The sequence below is a fragment of the Prionailurus viverrinus genome, chromosome B3, assembly GCF_022837055.1.
Source record: "Prionailurus viverrinus isolate Anna chromosome B3, UM_Priviv_1.0, whole genome shotgun sequence".
Classification (NCBI taxonomy): Eukaryota; Metazoa; Chordata; class Mammalia; order Carnivora; family Felidae; genus Prionailurus; species Prionailurus viverrinus.
This window is the reverse complement of record NC_062566.1, coordinates 80435522-80453448: the sequence shown is the minus strand read 5'-3', so window position 1 is coordinate 80453448 and position 17927 is coordinate 80435522. Positions and strand designations below refer to the sequence as shown.

Sequence of the window (17927 nt, the reverse complement as noted above, 5' to 3'; positions counted from 1 at the left end):
TTTCTGTTTTGTAGATAGTTTGTTTTTGCTTTCTCTACTGGTGTCTTCATTTGTGATCTAAAGACTTTTTAGAGTAGTATGTTTGAGTCCTTTATCATAATTTTTTGTGTATCTACTACAGGATTTTCCTTTGTGGTTACATGAAGCTCATATAAAATATGTTATATTTATAATGTCTTATTTGAAGCTGATTAGAACTTGATAGGTAGCATACTGAAACTTTAGATTTTTACTTCTTCCTTGCATTTTAGGTTATGATGTTACTACAGTTTATATATTTTTTATATTGTGTATCCAATAACAAATTATTATGTTTATGATTTTTAAACATTTTCTAACTTTTATTTTTTTTTAAATTTTTTTTTTCAACGTTTATTTATTTTTGGGACAGAGAGAGACAGAGCATGAATGGGGGAGGGGCAGAGAGAGAGGGAGACACAGAATTGGAAACAGGCTCCAGGCTCTGAGCCATCAGCCCAGAGCCCGACGCGGGGCTCGAACTCACGGAGTGCGAGATCATGACCTGGCTGAAGTCGGACGCTTAACCGACTGCGCCACCCAGGCGCCCCAACATTTTCTAACTTTTAAACTAGAGTTGTAATTAATTATGTACCATGATTACAGTGGGCTTTCTTGTCTTGATACAAATAATCTACTTAATCTTTCCAAAGAAACAGTTTCTCATGTATTATATTCTATTATGTTCTTTTTTTTTTTTTTTTTAGAAGGGAGAGCCCTTTTTTTTAAAATTTATTTATTTATTTTGAGAGAGAGCAAATGGGGGCCAAGAGAGAGGGAGAGAGAGAATCTCAACCAGGCTCGGCACTGTCAGCAGGATGGAGAGCCCCATGTGGGGCTCCAACTCACAAACCATGAGATCATGACCTCAGCTAAAATCAAGAGTTGGACACTTACCTGACTGAGCCCACCAGGCACCCCTGTGTTCTATTTTTTAACTCATTAATTTTTGTTTATTATTTCTTAATTTATAAGTTTTATATTGTTCTTTTTCTTCTAGAATTGAATGTTATTTGTCTTAGTTTTATTATTTTTTTATTTTTTTTATTTTTTTTTCAATATATGAAATTTATTGTCAAATTGGTTTCCATACAACACCCAGTACTCATCCCAAAAGGTGCCCTCCTCAATACCCATCATGCACCCTCCCCTCCCTCCCACCCCGCATCAACCCTCAGTTTGTTCTCAGTTTTTAAGAAGTTTTATTATTTTTAACAATGAAATAGTCTTAGGGTATAAAATTTTTCTGAGTATATAGCTCCTATCGATTTTTTTAGCCTCAGCTTAAACATTTTTTTTTAAATCCTTTCCCTAAACTACCCCTAACTCTTTACCTTCTCCCTAGTCGTGTTTGGACCTTCAATGTGCTCTCACAGACCCCTGTAACACTTCCTTGTCATAGCATTTATCACACCATATTATTATTATTTCTTAGATATTTTTATTACTTCTTTCCAAGATAGTTATAATAACTCTCTAGGTAATCTGTGAGTTCTTGTATCCTAACTCTTCCCCATGATAATTTATCTTTGGTACTAGATGGTCAAGTCCTTGAGGGCAGGAATCATATCTCTTTTGCTGTCTTGCTCATCATGTGTTCTCAGACCTCACTGCTCTACAGAAACTATCCTTCTGAAGGTTAGTATCCTGACCATCAAGTCTAAAGTTTTCTCAGTCCTCACCAGGCCCTTTGATTTATCTGATTAACTAAATTTAGTTAATTTAATAAGCATTTTAAAAGATTTAAAAGATTACAGCAGTTAGATTTACAAAATAATTGATTACAAAGCACAGAGTTCCCACACACCCTCTTCCTCCTTCACATAATTTTCTCTGTCTCTTGTATCCTTGTGGTAACATTTGTTAAAATTGCTGAAACAATATTGATATATTATTATTAACAGAAGTCCATAATTTACATGAAGAGTTCATTCTCTGTGTTGTACATTGTATGCATTTTGACAAATTAGTAACAGGTATCCACCATTACAGTATCCTATATAATAGTTTCACTGCCCTAAAACCCCCCTGAGTATTATATCCCCTAATTTAATACTATTGTCTCTTCTCTAAAATGTTCTTCTCCCCTGGCTTCTGTAACACTATAATTACCTTGTTCAACTCCTAGTTTTCTATTATTCCAAGTTTGTCTTCACTGGTTCATCTTTTACCTCCTAACCCTGTAACATAGCTATCCCTCTCATTGTGATAGCTCTCATACCTTCTCAACCCCATTCTTACCATGTACTCCTCCTGTCTTTCAATTCTCAGTCATAATTTTGCAGCTGCATGTTACAGATTTTTACCTGCTTCCTCATTACCATTTCAAAGTCACCATTTCATTGCCAAGTCAAATCCTCTCATAATTTTCTTGGTTATGTTTAGAAATATCGTATCAGTCACCTAAACTTGACCATTTCCTTTCCCTTGCCCTTCCTCTGTCTTTCCTTTGCTTCTCTTGCCCCCAACCCCTTGATTCATGTTCTTATTACTTTTAAGAGAGTGTTAGAAGGTGGGGGAGTGGGGTGGTAAGTATCCCCCAAATTAACAAGGCCCTTTGGGAATGGAAAACAAAGCAGGCAACTCCACACAGTTTAGAATTTTGGGGGGGTAACTTACTGACACGGGGGGATCAAGCAGAGGACAGTCCACAGCAGCTGCATAGTTATTCTCTGCAAAGTCCAGACCTTAGTCCACAAATTTTATAGAACGAAGAGACATGCAGTAGGGCATTGTAGTGAGATCAGAGGGTTCACAAGCACCTTAGATTGTTTGCATGCGCCTGATTAACAGCTAACCTTTAATTAGACATCGTGATACCACCTGTGCATCAGGGAAGGGAAAGACAATGTTCTCTCTAACAGATTCATAAGAGGCCAAAACAAGCCATCTCAGCCTTGGCAAGCATTTCTAAGGAATGTATATTAACCTCCAAGGGGCCCTGAACACGTAGCCACAAGCAAACATGAGTAAGATAGTGAGCCAAAGATGGAGTAAGTATTGAGAGTTATAACAACTCTCTTAAGTATAGGCTCTCATCTCCTGACTTCCCCATCTAAACAGTCCTCACCACCAGAATAATATTTCTAAAGTAAAATTTTGATTTTTTTTTCCTTAGTGTCTTTCTAGTGCGTGCACTGGACTCTTTAGTCCAGAGCTCAGTTCATACCTGCCAGTCTTGGCTGTTCATGGTTCTTTATGTTACCTTATGCTCTTCTACTTCTTGGCTCCTGCTAAACTACTACTTGTCTTATATATACCTTGACTATATGGGGGCCATCTTACTTGAGAAAGCATAGGCATTTTTTTTTTAATACTCTATACCAAATGAATGCATGCCATTTATTAGTTTGCTTTTTTAAAAAAGAAACAACAGTTTCCTTTCTTTTTTCAATACAGTGGGTTCAAATAAATTCACTCTATGTGACATTAAAACGAATTTTGAGCTATTTCTCAAGAAACCGGTAGACAAACCTGATTATAGGCACACCTCATTTTGCTGAGCTTTAGTTTATTTCACTTCGCAGTTACAGCCATTTTTACATAGTGAAGGTTTGTGGCAACCCTGTGTCAAGCAAGTCTGTCAGCACCATTTTTTCCAACAGCATTTGCTCACTTTATGTCTGTCTGTCACATTTTGGTAATTCTCGTAATATTTCAAACTTTTTCATTATATTTGTTATGGTAATCCATTATCAGTGGTTATACAGCTTGCTTAAAGCTCAGATGATGGTTAGCATTTTTAGTAATAAAGGTTTTTTTTTTTAATTGAAGTATGTACTTTTTTAGACATAATGCTATTGCACACTTAATAACTATGATATAGTCCAAATGTAACTTAGAAATGCACTGAGAAACAAAAAAAAATTCATTTGACTTTATTGCTACATTCACTTTATTGTAGCCTAGAACTGAACCTGCAGTATCTCTGAGGTACACTTGTACTTGTCTGATGAACTAGGGAGAAAAAATGAAAAGTTACATTATTTTTCATAAAATGTTTATTATGAGAGAAAGTAATGTGCACATGCAGGATAAGGTAAGCAGAGAAGGCCGGGGGGAGGGGGAAGGGCGTGGGTAGAATCCCAGGCAGGCTCTGCACTGCAGAAGCCAGTGCAGGGCTCGATCTCACAAACCATGAGATCATGACCTGGGCCAAAATCAAGAGTTGGACACTTACCCAACTGAGCCACCCAGGCACCTCAAAAAAGTTACATTGAGTTATACTCTTATCTCCCTAGACTATTTATAGATCTTTTATTTTCTTTGACTAGATTAACTGATTCCTGTTCCTCATGGTTGAACCACCGGATTTTTTTATTTCAAATCTCAGAATTTGTATTATTATTTCTATTGCAGTGTATATGTAGGGATTCAGAAGTGCTTATAACTTAGCAGACTTTGCTTTGAATTTTCCAATAGTAAGCTCATAATACTTTGTTAGTGCTATGCGTATTCTTATATGGTCACATAGAAGTTGCAAGTTCATTAATTTTTTTTTTTTTCTGGTACCTTATTGTTCATTTTTGTGGTAATATATTAAGCTAATGTCAATATACCAAACATTTTAGCAGCAGTAGTTAGTAAGCAGAAAAATAAGAAGAAATGGTGAAAGATTAAAATTTGAGATGAAATTATTCATCTTATTATTCATTTTTGTGGTATATATTAAGCTAATGTCAATATACCAAACATTTTAGCAGCAGTAGTTAGTAAGTAGAAAAATAAGAAGAAATGGTGAAAGATTAAAATTTGAGATGAAAGGGCAGCTGAGCTCTGCTTTTACAAATTGTAAGAAGGTCGCGGCACCTGGGTGGCTCAGTTGTAAGTGTCCCAACTTCAACTCAGGTCATCATCTCACAGTTAATGGGTTGGAGCCCCATGTTGGGCTCTCTGCTGACAGCTCAAAGTCTAGAGCCTGCTTCAGATTATGTCTCCCTGTCTCTCTGCCCCTCCCCTGCTCGTGTTCTGTTTCTCACTCTCTCTCAAGAATAAATAAATGTAAAAAAAAAATTTTTTAATAAAAAAAATTGGAAGAAGGTCATAGATAATATAAAGATGATTTCTCTTTTACTTTTGCATTGTAAAGATTTATATTCTCTTTTTTCCTACATGGCACATATCTTTCTCTCAACTTTTAGATTTTTTTTAATGTTTATTTATTTATTTTCGGGGTGGGTACAGAGAGAGAGGAAGACAGAGTACCCCAAGCAGGCTCCACACTATCAGCACAGAGCCTAACATGGGGCTCGAACTCCTGAATGGTGAGATCATGACCTGAGCCAAATCAAGAGCCAGCCGTTTAACCTACTGAGCCACCAACTTTTAGATTTATATAGTACTAAGTGAACAGTTCTGAGTCTTTCCAATTTTATAAATTATGATTTATGAGTTCTAATTAATAGTCCTTTGCCTAAATAAAATGAAAATGTTTGAAATATTGCAAGAATTCCCAAACCATGACACAGACACACAAGGTAAGAACACGGAGAAGTTCCCTTTCTGCCAGGATCAGAATTTATATATAGTGGATCATGCTTCGAAGTTAAGTTCTTAACAGCTTTCTTGAGATGTATTTCTTATACCATACACTTTACTCATTTAAAGTGTACGTGTTTTTAGTGCAGTCAAGGGTTGTGCAACTATCATGACAACCTAATTTTAGAATATTTTAGTCCCTTCGAAAGGAGACCCATACCCATTACCAGTAACTCCCCATTACTGCCAACCATCCCCCACCACACTCACCAGCTCTAGAAAATGTTCTTTTTTTAATGTTTATTTATTTTTGAGACAGAGACAGAGCATGAGCAGGGGAGGGGCAGAAAGAGAGGGAGACACAGAATCCAAAGCAGGCTCCAGGCTCTGGGCTGTCTGCACAGAGCCCGACGCAGGGCTTGAACCCACAGACCATGAGATCATGACCTGAGCCAAAGTCAGATACTTAACTGACTGAGCCACCCAGGTGCCCCATACTCCTCAGGTCTAGACAATACTAATCTACTTTCTGTTTCTGCAGATGTGCCTATACTGGGCATATCCTACAAACAGTATATAGTCTTTTGTGGCAGGCTTCTTAGCACAGTGTTTTCAAAGTTATTCCATATTGCAAGTATATCTCAGCACTTGATTTTTTTTATTGCTGAATAATATTCCATTATATGAATATACTACATTTCTGTTCATTCATCAGTTGATGGACATTTGGATTGGTTTCACTTTTTAGATATTAATAATAATGATGCCATGAATATTCATATACACATTTTTTACATGGACACTTTATAATTTTATAAACATTTTTATAAGACTTTTACAGTTTTAGACCTTATATTAAGATCTGTGGTTCATTTTGATTGTTGTTTTTGGTGTAAGATCAGAAGTTGTGAGGTAAGAATTCAACTTCATTCTTCTGCTTGTGGATATCCATTTGCCCCAGCACTGTTTGTTGACAAGACTCTTCTTTTCCCATTGAATTGTCTTGGTACTGTTGTCAAAAAGCAATTGACAGTGAACATAAAGGTTTATTTCTGGACCAAAGATTCTGTTCCATATAGACCTGTTTGTCACTTCTTATGACACTATCACAGTGCATTGATTGCTGCTGCAATGTAGCAAGTTTTTAAATTGGGATTATGAGTCCTCCAACTTTGTCTTTTTTTTTTTTTTTTCAAGATAGTTGTGGCCATTCCAGATCTTTTATATCTTCCTATGAATTTTAGACTGAGCTTGTCAATTTTTACAAAAACAGCAGCGGGGATTTTGATAGGGATTACATTAAATTTGTCGATCAGTTTGAGGGTGCTATCTTAACAATATTAAGTCTTTCCGTCCATGAGTGTGAAATTTTTTTTTAAAGATCTTTAATTTTGTTTGACAATGTTTTGTGATTTTTCAGAGTATAAGTTTTGAACTTCTGTTTTCAGAGTATAAGTTTTATGCTTTACTTTATGTTAAGTACTTTTGTACCTATTTACCTAAGTAATTCATTAGTTTTAGTGACATGGCTTTATAAAAGGAATTTTCTTATGTTTGTTTTCTGATTGTTCATTGTTGGTATATAGAAATACTTGATTTTTACATGTGGGTATTGTATCCTGAACCCTCCTGAACTCATTTAATAGCTCTAAAAACTTTTTAGTAGATTCCTTTCTATATACAAAATCATCTCATCTGCAAGTGGATGTAGTTTTATTTATTCCTTTGCAGTCATATTACTAATTGATTCTCTTTGTTATTAGTCTACTCAGGTGTTCTGTTTCCTCTTGAGTTGAATTTAGTAATTTGTGTCTCTAGGTATTTTTCCATTTAATCTAAGTTATCTAATCTGTTGGCATAAATTAATATTGTTCATAGTTGCCTTAGAATCTTTTTTATTTCTGTAACATGTATAATGATATCTCTTTAGTTTCTGATTTTAGTAATTTGATTCTTCTTGTTTCCTTGTTCAGTCTAGTATAAGGTTCAATTTTTTTTTATTATCTCAAAGAACCAATTTTTGGTTTTGTTGATTTTTTTCTCTGTTGTTTTTCTGTTCCATTTCATTTTATTTCCACTCTAGTTTTTATTAATTCCTTCCTGTACCTGCTTTGATTTTAGTTGCTCTTCTTCTAGTTTTTTAAGGTAGAAAGTTTAGTTATTGATGCAAGATCTTTCCATCTTTTTTTTTTTTAGTTATTTATTTTGAGAGGGAGATTGAGAGAGCATGAGCAGGGGAGGGTCAGAAAGAGAGTGAGAGAGAGAATCCCAAACAGGCTCCACACTGTCAGTGCAGAGCCCCATGTGGGGCTCGAATTCACAAACCTTGAGATCATGACTTGAGCCGAAATCAATCAAGAGTCAGACGCTTAACCAACTGAGCCACCCAGACACCCCATCTTTTTTTAATATAAGCATTTACATCTATAAATTTACCAATGAGCACTGCTTTACCTGCATGCCATCACTTTTGGTATGTTATGTTTCATTTTCATCATCTCCAAGTATTTTCTTATTTCCCTTGACATTTTTTCTTTCAGTTATTTAGGAGTACATTGTTTCATTTATACATGTATGTGAAATTCCCAAAGTTTTTTTTCTTTTATTGATTTCTAATTTCATTCCATTGTGATTAGAAAATATACTTTGCATAATTTCAGTCTTTTTTAACTTATTGAGGCTTTTTAATTACCAAGTGATCTGGCCTGAAGGATGTTCTTGTATTCTTGAGAAGAATGTGTTTCTTGCTAGAAGAATGTGTTTCTCCACTTTCTGGAGTGTTCTATAGATGTCCTTTTAGGTCTAGTTGGTTTATAGTGTTGTTCAAGTCTTCTATTTTCCTGTTGATACTCTTTTCTTTGTCTAATATTGAAAGTAGGGTATTGAAGTCTTCAACTACGATTGTAGAAGTGTCTGTTTCCGTCTCCAATTCTGTTTTTGCTTCATTTATTGAAGCTCTGTGTGAGTACATGTGTGTTAATTTTATATCTTCTTAGTAGGTTGACCTTTTAACATTAGGAAATGTCTCTTTTATCACTAACATTTTTTGTTTTAAAGTCTAATATTAACTATAGCCACCCCAGATTTCTTGGTTACTGTTTGCATGGTATCTTTTTCCATTTATTTTACTTTCAACATTATTTGTGTCTTTGAATCAAAAGTGTATTGGTAGTGGTGGTTGTTTACTTGATCATTTATTTTCTAATGATGGGGCTAAACTAATCCTACAAAGTCTATTTCCCCACAATGTGCAGCCTCAGATCTCCCTGCTCAAAAAATTTTTTAAAGTTTTTTATCTTTTAGCAGGGCTACCATGGGTTCTCCCTGGGCTGACATAATCTAATATTTAAGTTTCTACTTTGGCCCCCTTCACCAGTTAGTTTTTTGTTGTTTATTGTGGATGTATGTGTGGCTTAGAGGTTGCTGTCATAGAGTGTTTATATTTTTAATCCCATGTTCACCCAGAGACTAGTACCTTGGAGGTTTGCTCTCTGGTTGCTCCAAAGAGAGTACGGCCTTGGATATGCACAGTCGTTGACTGGATGTTGTTTTTAAGTTGTGGCTTCCTAGGAGTTGACCCTGAGTTTAAGTAGAGTACTGTGAGGCTTAACTTTGTGTTGGTAAGTCTGTGTGGGTTGGGGAATGCTTTCCTATCTGTCCTGCATCTTACTCGGATTGCTCTTGTGTGGGTTCCAGTTAGTACATGTACACAGGTTTCTTGACCCCTAGACTTGACTGTGTTCTCAAGAGGGTTCTTCTTGGCTGTCTCTTTCTACTTCTCTTTCTCTCTTGGCTGCTGTGCTCTTTTACTTGTGTCGGGAGGTGCTACTTCTCTTAATTGCTTTTTTCCACCGTGCTTTTTCTTGTTTTTGACAATACCCATAGGCATGGAGTTTTGTTTCAAAATAAAATCATTCCCCTCAGGCAGAGCTGCTACTAAGCTCTTTGTCCATATGATCTGCCCTTCACCCTGATCAGAACACATGTAGTGGCAGTACTCTGCCACTGTATTATACCTGAGCTGGGGTCAAGGACCAACTTTTCCTAGAGTAATACCCTACCTCTATAAGCGGACACTTGGGGAGGGATTGGCAGTTCTTCATCTTCCTACCTTTCTTTCCCCTATCAGTGTGAAACCTTTATCCCATTGATAAGCTAGGGTGGGGAAAATTGGAACAGACTCAGCCTTTTGCACCTAGAATTTCTGTTGTAAGAGAGGCCATAGCTGCCTGGGATAGTTTATGCAGCATGGAACTGGGCGGAAGAGAAACACAGCCAGCAGACTGCTGCTCCCAGGGTGAGATGATATTTCCAGTCTGGGACCTGGAGGGGATGAGGAACCCTTATCTTGGCCTAAGTACAATGCCCAGGGTAAAGCTGTAATATGGAAGTAAAGGGGTAGCATAAGGGAGCAGTCATGGCTCAGATGCCAAAGATTCACTCTGTTTTTACCAGATTTGGTAGATTTTCTTAAATGTATGTTTCGCCATTTGCTATATGCCCTTAAGACAATATTAAGAGACTTTAAGTGATTTTTAAAAAATCATCCTCATCACTGAGATTATTATTTTGACTGGGAAAGGGTCCACTGAGATTCTTACTCTATAATTCTGGAAGTTGTCCCCCTCCCCCCCCCAAAATTATATTTTATTCCTTGGGTTAGATTATCCCGCCAGTACACTAAATACACCGAAAATCGCCTAAGTGTTCACCACATAAAGTGAAATATTGCTATCAGTGAAAGCAGCTAAAATATCTTCATTCCTGATTTTAAGTTGCTGATGTTGAAACCCACATTCATGACCTTATAGCTCCTTCAAAATGTGTAGGAAAATATAGTTGTCTGACTAACCTTTCTTAGGTTTGTTTGCTTCCTTTTTAATTCCTACATACTGTAGTAGTGAAAACATTACCTCTGATCATAAAGTTCATTAGTCCATGCGTTGTTAAATCACCCTAGACCGAATGTAGTATGCCCTAGTTAACTTGGAAGGCCAAATGTCACTCAAGAAATTTGTTTTTATGAGCAGTTTTAATTTGAGGGAGACTTAAAAAAATGTCCAAGACCTTGTCAGTTATTCCATATGGTTCTATAATATTTGTGTATAAATTTCTTATTTTGTACTTTGAAGAAATGGATCATTTCTCACTCATATTTCTACTGCTATACTTAGTTTTATTTCTAAAACACGTCCATTTAACTCTGGGATTCATCTACATTGTACAGTAGATAATTCTTTAGGTGCTTCATGCATTCACACATGTCTTTCCTGATACTCTTTTCTCCTCTTCATTTGTCAGATTTCACTTGCCTTCACCAAACTTAGCATTACTCTTTCCTTTAAGTGTCTCTCTGTTTCTCCAGTCGGAAGTAATCATACCTTTCTTTTATTCCACTGGCAAGTTTATAACTTTCCTAATTTTTTACTTACAATTACATATCTTCCTCTGTAGGTTATAAGATTTAATTCATTTTCCTCTTTTTATTGCCACATACTTTGTACATTGAACTTAATTATTGGATGAGTGAATAGATAAATTAATGATTAAATGAATGGTATAATCTTTTATTTTACAGTCGAGAGACTCACAAGATCGCAGTGTTCTATGTTGCTGAAGGACAAGAAGACAAACATTCCATTCTCACCAATACAGGTGGAAGTCAAGCATATGAAGATTTTGTAGCCGGTCTTGGTTGGGAGGTATTGTTTTTATTTCTTTTTTTTTTTTTTTTTTTATGTTTGTTTATTTTTGAGAAAGATCGCAAGTGGGGGAGGGACAGAGAGAGAGAGAGAGAGAGAGAAAGAGAATCCCAAACAGTTTCTGCACTATCAGCGCAAAGCCCAACACAGTGTTCAAACTCAGGAACCATGAGGTCACAACCAGAGCTGAAATCCAGAGTTGGACACTGAACCGACTGAGCCTCCTAAGCACCCCGATTGGGAGGTATTGTTTTTAAATTATACCAAATATCATTGTATTTTTATTTGGAAGCAGTGGTTTTCTTTTGCTTTCTAGCTTATTTTAGAATTATTTTAGGAGACTCAACAACTTAACGATGGGTTTGTTATTGTTTCTGCTTTATTTCCCATCTGCAAAGACAGAAGCAGTTCAGACCCTGAAAGGAAGGTTGTTGGTTTTTTTAATGAGTCAGTATATTGTTAGAGAGCACTGAAGTCATAGGTTTAGGAGAGCTGGAGTTTCCTCACAGCTGTGACCACTAGACAAGTGATCTTCAAACTAAGATATGAATATCTTTAGTGCTGTACCAAGGCTTTTAGGTTAGTTTAGAGGAGATTAATTTCTAGTTCCTCAACTTTACTGAAATTAATGCCTGAAAACCTTTCTGCAGTCACTTGCCTCACCTTTTCAGTTCTTCAACTTTGTAAAAGAAAGGCATACCACACACTCATTTGAGTCCTACATTGCCCCAAAATGTTTGATGCCAAAAAAAAAGTTCATTCAAGAAGGCATGTTCTGAGAGAGTCTCTGACAGCAAATCAACAAATGTTGAAAGGCACTGCACTTCATGTTATCCTGGCAACCTGCTCATGTCAAGGTTCCTGTACCAAATCTGTCTATCTTAGAATTGTTAACTCAGAAGGGAGGTATTTGTCACAGAAATTTGGATTAATATGTTTACCCAAATTGACACAGGAAGTGTCAGACATTTTCTATCAGAAAGGGAATTTGATGCTGGCTGATCGATTTGTCATTAATAGCAGGCATTTTATATATATTGTATCAGCCAAATCAGTAGCTCTACAATTTTGATGAAAATATATTAAAAGCATATACATGTGACATACAGTACACTGGAAATGATATCTTTTGTAGTAGTTTAAACTAACGATGAAAATTTTCATTATAGTTGTCAGTTTAATACATAGTTTCTTAAAATTGTTATAGTACATGAGCAAAATTGTTGAAGACCACTGCACTAGACTATAAGCTCCTCCTAGAGGAAAAGCACTTTGATCTCATTGAACTTCCCTTTGTTTGTTGTTGTTAAACTAGCCTTCATTGTTTTTTTAAGTTTATTTATTTATTTTGAGAGTGAACGATCAGGGGAGGGGCAGAGAGAGGGAGAGAGAGAATCCTAAGCAGGCTCTGTACTGGTGGTGCACAGTTATGAGGGGCTTGAACTCACAAACCATTAAATCATGACCTAAGCCTAAACCAAGAGTCGGACGCTTAACCAACTGAGCCACCTAGGCACCTCTGATTTTTCCTTTTAAAAGACATCCCAGTGCCTTGTACAGTGTCCGATACATAAGCCTTTAGCATTCGGTATATATTTTTATGGCTTACCTTACACGTTATTTCACTTTGAGTTACTTGGGGTCTCTGTTCCTGTTTGCGTATTTGTCAAGGTAATCTATTTTAGGTAATAGATATGGGAAGTTCAGTTGAGATTAGTTACATGAAAGGGCTTCAGAAAGTATAAACACTCTAAATAAATTTTCTGTTAAAAAAAAACAGAAACATATTAGTAAAAGCAAGAGACATTTGGAAAAGAACAAATTAGCAGTACTCACATTTCCTTATTTCAAAACTTAATACAAGCAATAGTAATCAAACAGTATGGCAGTGCACCAAAAATAGACATATTGATCAATGAAAAAGAATTGAGATTCTAGAACTAAACTCATATATCTATGGTCAACTGATTTTTAACAAGTGACAGCACCATCCAGTGGAGAAAGAATAGTCTTTTCAACAAATGGTGCCAGAACAACTGGAAAGCCACATGCAAAAGAATAAAGTTGGACTATTACCTCACAGTATATACAAAAATTAACTCAAAAAGGGTCAAAAACCTAATTGTAAAAGCTAAAAGTATGAAACTCTTAAAAGACAACATGAGGTAAATTTTCATGACCTTGGATTTGGATATGGCTTTTTTTTCCTTGCTTTATGGAGGTATAATTGACAAATAAAAGGGATTTTTATTTATTTATTTTTTTTTTTCAACGTTTATTTATTTTTGGGACAGAGAGAGACAGAGCATGAACGGGGGAGGGGCAGAGAGAGAGGAAGACACAGAATCGGAAACAGGCTCCAGGCTCTGAGCCATCAGCCCAGAGCCCGACGCGGGGCTCGAACTCACGGACCGCGAGATCGTGACCTGGCTGAAGTCGGACGCTTAACCGACTGCGCCACCCAGGCGCCCCAAAAGGGATTTTTAGATATGACACTAAAAACATGAGCAACAAAGGAAAAATAAATAAATTGGACTTCAGACTTTAAACTTTGATGCTTCAAAGGGCATCATAAATAATGTGAAAAGACAACCCACAGAATTTGAGAAAATAACTGAAATCATATATGTGATAAGGGACTTCTATCTAAGATATACAAAGAACTCCTACAAGTCAATAATTAGAAAACAACCCAATTAAAAAATTAGGACCTGAATAAACATTTCTCTTAATAAGATAAGCAGATAGCCAGGAGGCTCATGAAAAGATGCTCAACATCATTATCAGAAAAATGCAAATCAAAGCCACAGAAAAAAACTACTTCACACCCATTAAGATGGCTAGGATCAAAAAGTCGAATACTAACAACTGTAGGGTAGGATTCACCACAATCTGAACCCTCTTACACTGCTATTAGGAATGTGAAATAGTGCAACTGCTGTGGAGAACAATCTGGAAGCTCATCAAATAGTAGAACACTGAATTACCATATGATCAGAAATTCCACTCTTAGATAGGTATCCAAGAGAAATGGAATTGTATATATAGACAAAAACTTGTACATGAATGTTCATAGTAGCATTTTTCACAATAGCCAAAAGGTGGAAAAAACCCAAATGTCCATCAATGGGTGAATGGATAAAATGTGGTATATTACTATAATGGAATATTATTTAGCTATGAGGAGGAGTGAAATCTTGATGTGTGCTTCAGTGTGGGTGTACCTTGAAAATATTATGTTAAATGAAAGAAACCAGTCACAAAGACCAGGTGTTATGATCCATTTATATGAAACATACACACACACACACACACACACACACACACACACACACACACAAACATACGTGTACAGAAAATAGGTTTGTGGTTGCTTCAGACTAGTTGGAAGGATGAGGGAAGATCAGGGTGATAGCTAAAGAGTACAGGGTTTCTTTTTGAAGTGATGAAAATGTTCTAAGATTGACTGTGGTGATGATTGCACTTACCTGTGAATATATTAATGTGCATTGAGTTGTACAGTGGAAACTTTCACTTTTAAGAAGATCAAGAGGCATACTCTGCTTACTCTTCACACTAAGTGTAACAAAAACTTTGGACATTACATATAAAACAAATATTAAAAGACTCTGAAAGGCGATGAGAAGAAGACAGACCAACTCAGGACCAACGAATGACATCATGATGGGTTCTCAAGGTTTTCAAGGTTTTCTTTTTGTCTCATATATCTCCAACTTGAATCTGAAATAGCCAGCAACCTAGAAACATCAACAAGCATTGACCAAAAGAATCCCAACAAAAGCCCACTCTTTCTAGCCAACGGATCAGGAAAGGGGCAATCTAGAGAAAGAAAATATTTAGACAGTAACTGCTCTACTCCAAGCAAACACCAACCAAACTCCAACAACCAAAGTAAATACTTTGACTTCCATCTCCATTTCTGACAACAAAGGTCAGTTAGGGAGCCTAGACTTTCACCCTCATGAGAGTCCACACCACAAGGTCAGTGGAGACTACATGAGGAACCTGGAAATCTGTTGCCACCTCCAGCATAATGAGTTACCCTGCCTCCTCCACTGGGTAGATCACAGGAGGCCTGGTGGAAAAGTAGGCCTTTCACCATCATCCAGCAGTAATGAGACTAACCCTACTAACTAAGGACTAACCTTGTCTCAGTGGATACGACATAAGAAACCAGAACTCCTGCCTCCACCTAACAGTAATGAAGATCTCCCTTCTGCAGGTGTCAGCAGAAGTTAAGTGGGGAACCTCCATCTAACTATAGTGAGGCAGTAACCACCTCACTTCTTTGACAGAGCTGTGTCACAAAACAGCCAACTAAGACAGGAGGATTAAATAGGATGTATAGTCTCATAACATGAAAATGTCTAGGCTTTGATCAAAAATCATTCCAGGACCCAGAGAGGCCTCAAACTGAATGAAAAGAGGACAGTAGATACCAACATCAAGTGACAAAGATTTTGGGATAACCATAATATAAATGCCTTCACAAGCAGTGAAGAACACAATTGAAATAAATGAAAAATAGGAAGTCTCAGTAATTAAAAAAAAAAAAAAGATACAAGAAAGAACTACATGGAAATTTTAGAACTGAAAATTTCATCACTGAAATAAAAAGCTCAGTAGATGGGCACAGCAACAGAGTCAGATAGATATGGGAGTATAGAAGAATCAATAAACTGAAAGATAAAACAGTAAAAAATGTGAACAGCAGGGAGAGAATAGACTTTTTTTTTTTTTAAAGAGAGAGAGCAAGAGCACATTGTGTGGAGAAAGGGGCAAAGGCAGAAGGAAGGTAGGGGTGGTGAGAGAGAGAAAGAGAGAATCTCAAGCAGGCTCCATGCTTAGCACAGATCCTGGCACAAGGCTCGATCCCATGACCCTGGGATCATTACCTGAGCCAAAATCAAGAATTGGACACTCAACCGACTGAGCTACATAGATGCCCCAGAATAGATTTAAGGACAATGAACAAAGCATCAGAGACCTATGGGACTATGACAAAAGATTTAACATTCCTGTTATCTGAGGGAGACGAGAAAGAGGTTGAGTCTGAAAATTACTTGAAGAGATAATGTTGAAAACTTCCTAAATTTGGCAGGAGAAATAAAGCTAATAAAGCTACAGATTGAAGAAGCTGGGTGAAACCCAAACAGGATAAATCTAAAGGAATCCATACTAAGACACATCATAATTAAATTTCTGAAAAATAAGAAGTCTCAAAAAAATTTCAAAAGCATCCGGAGAAAATTTGTTCCTCATCTATAAGGGGAAAACAATTAGAATAATAGTGAATTTCTCATCAGAAAAAAGTGACAATATTTTTCAAGTGCTAAAAGAAAAAAATGCTGTCAACCAGAATCATATAGCTAGTAAAGGAATAAAGCAAAACATTCTCAGATGAAGGAAAACTTAGAGAACTTGTTGCCAGCAGACCTACCCTAAAAGAAGAACTAAAAGACATTCTTTTAACAGAAAGGAAGTGATAGAACCTTGGAACACCAGAAAGTAAGAGCGTGGCAAAAAAAAATATGGGTAAATACACTAGGCTTTACTTCCCCTCTGATATTTTCATAGTTATGTTTGATGGTTGATACAAAAATTATTTCACTGTCTGAGGTACCTGGGTGGCTCAGTTGGTTGAGTGTCCGACTTCAGGTCAGGTCATGATCTCATGGTTCGTGAGCTCAAGCCCCACATTGAGCTTGCTGTTGTCAGTGCAGAGCCTGCTTCATATCCTCTGTCCCGTCCCCCCCCACCCCCGCCCCTTTCTTGCTCACACTCTCTCAAAAATAAATAAAAACATTTATAGAAAAAATAATTAAAAAATTATTTCACTGTCTGATGTCTTTAAAAAAAATTTTTTAATGTTTATTTGTTTTTGAGAGAGCACAAGCAGGGGAGGGGAAGAGAGAGAGGGAGACACAGAATCTAAAGCAGGCTCCAAGCTCTGCACTGTCAGCCCAGAGCCCGATGTAGAGCTCAAACTCACAGACTGCGAAATCATGACCTGAGCTGGGGTTGGACGCTTAACTGACTGAGCCATCCAGGCACCCCATATGGCATTCTTGAAATGACCATTTTAGTGTGAAATACAGATTACTGATTGCCAGGGTTTCAGGGGGTAGGTTAAGAGGGAAGTGAGGATCCTTGTGAGGAAAATGTTGTTTCTTAATCGTATCAATGCCAGTATCCTGGCTATAATACAGTTTTGCATTGGAGGAATCTGATAGAAGTCACATAACACTTCTTGTGAATCTACAGTTATCTCTAGATAAAAATTTTAATTAAAAACATAGAGACCATCAAGTATTACAAAAGTGTTCAGAGCAAAGGAACACTAAAATGAGACTTTTTCTCCATGACATGATCAGAGAATTGACCTGAAGATAAATAACCTGTTCACTAAAACAAAACAAAAGGTCTGCACTTATATGCTATTTTTCACCTATCATAATTAGCAAGGATCATAAAGTTTGATAATATATTTGAGAGGCCATGAGGGAAACAGGTATTCGTATTCACTGTTGGTGACATCTGTAGAGAGCTATTTGGTAGCAAGCTTCAAATTAAAAGTGCATATGCCCTTTGACTTACAGTTCCACTTTTAATTATTTGTCCTACACTTCTACTTTCACAAATGCAACATGACATGTATTCTGTGTTATTCACTGCAGCATTGACTATAATAGCAAAGACTGGAAACAG

The 17927-nt window shown here is 36.7% G+C and overlaps 1 protein-coding gene across 10 annotated transcripts in view; it reads left to right on the top strand.

The window, feature by feature from the left end:
* RALGAPA1 (Ral GTPase activating protein catalytic subunit alpha 1) overlaps positions 1–17927 on the top strand; it is a 273838-nt gene that overhangs the window by 193353 nt on the left and 62558 nt on the right. For all 10 annotated transcript variants that reach the window (XR_007152890.1, XM_047862177.1, XM_047862172.1 and 7 more), the window contains one exon: positions 11075–11198. Coding sequence is in view for 9 of the 10 variants with exons in the window: in XM_047862177.1 (XP_047718133.1) it covers positions 11075–11198 (124 nt within the window). In the remaining variant the exon portion in view is untranslated. The remainder of the gene's footprint in view (positions 1–11074; positions 11199–17927) is intronic.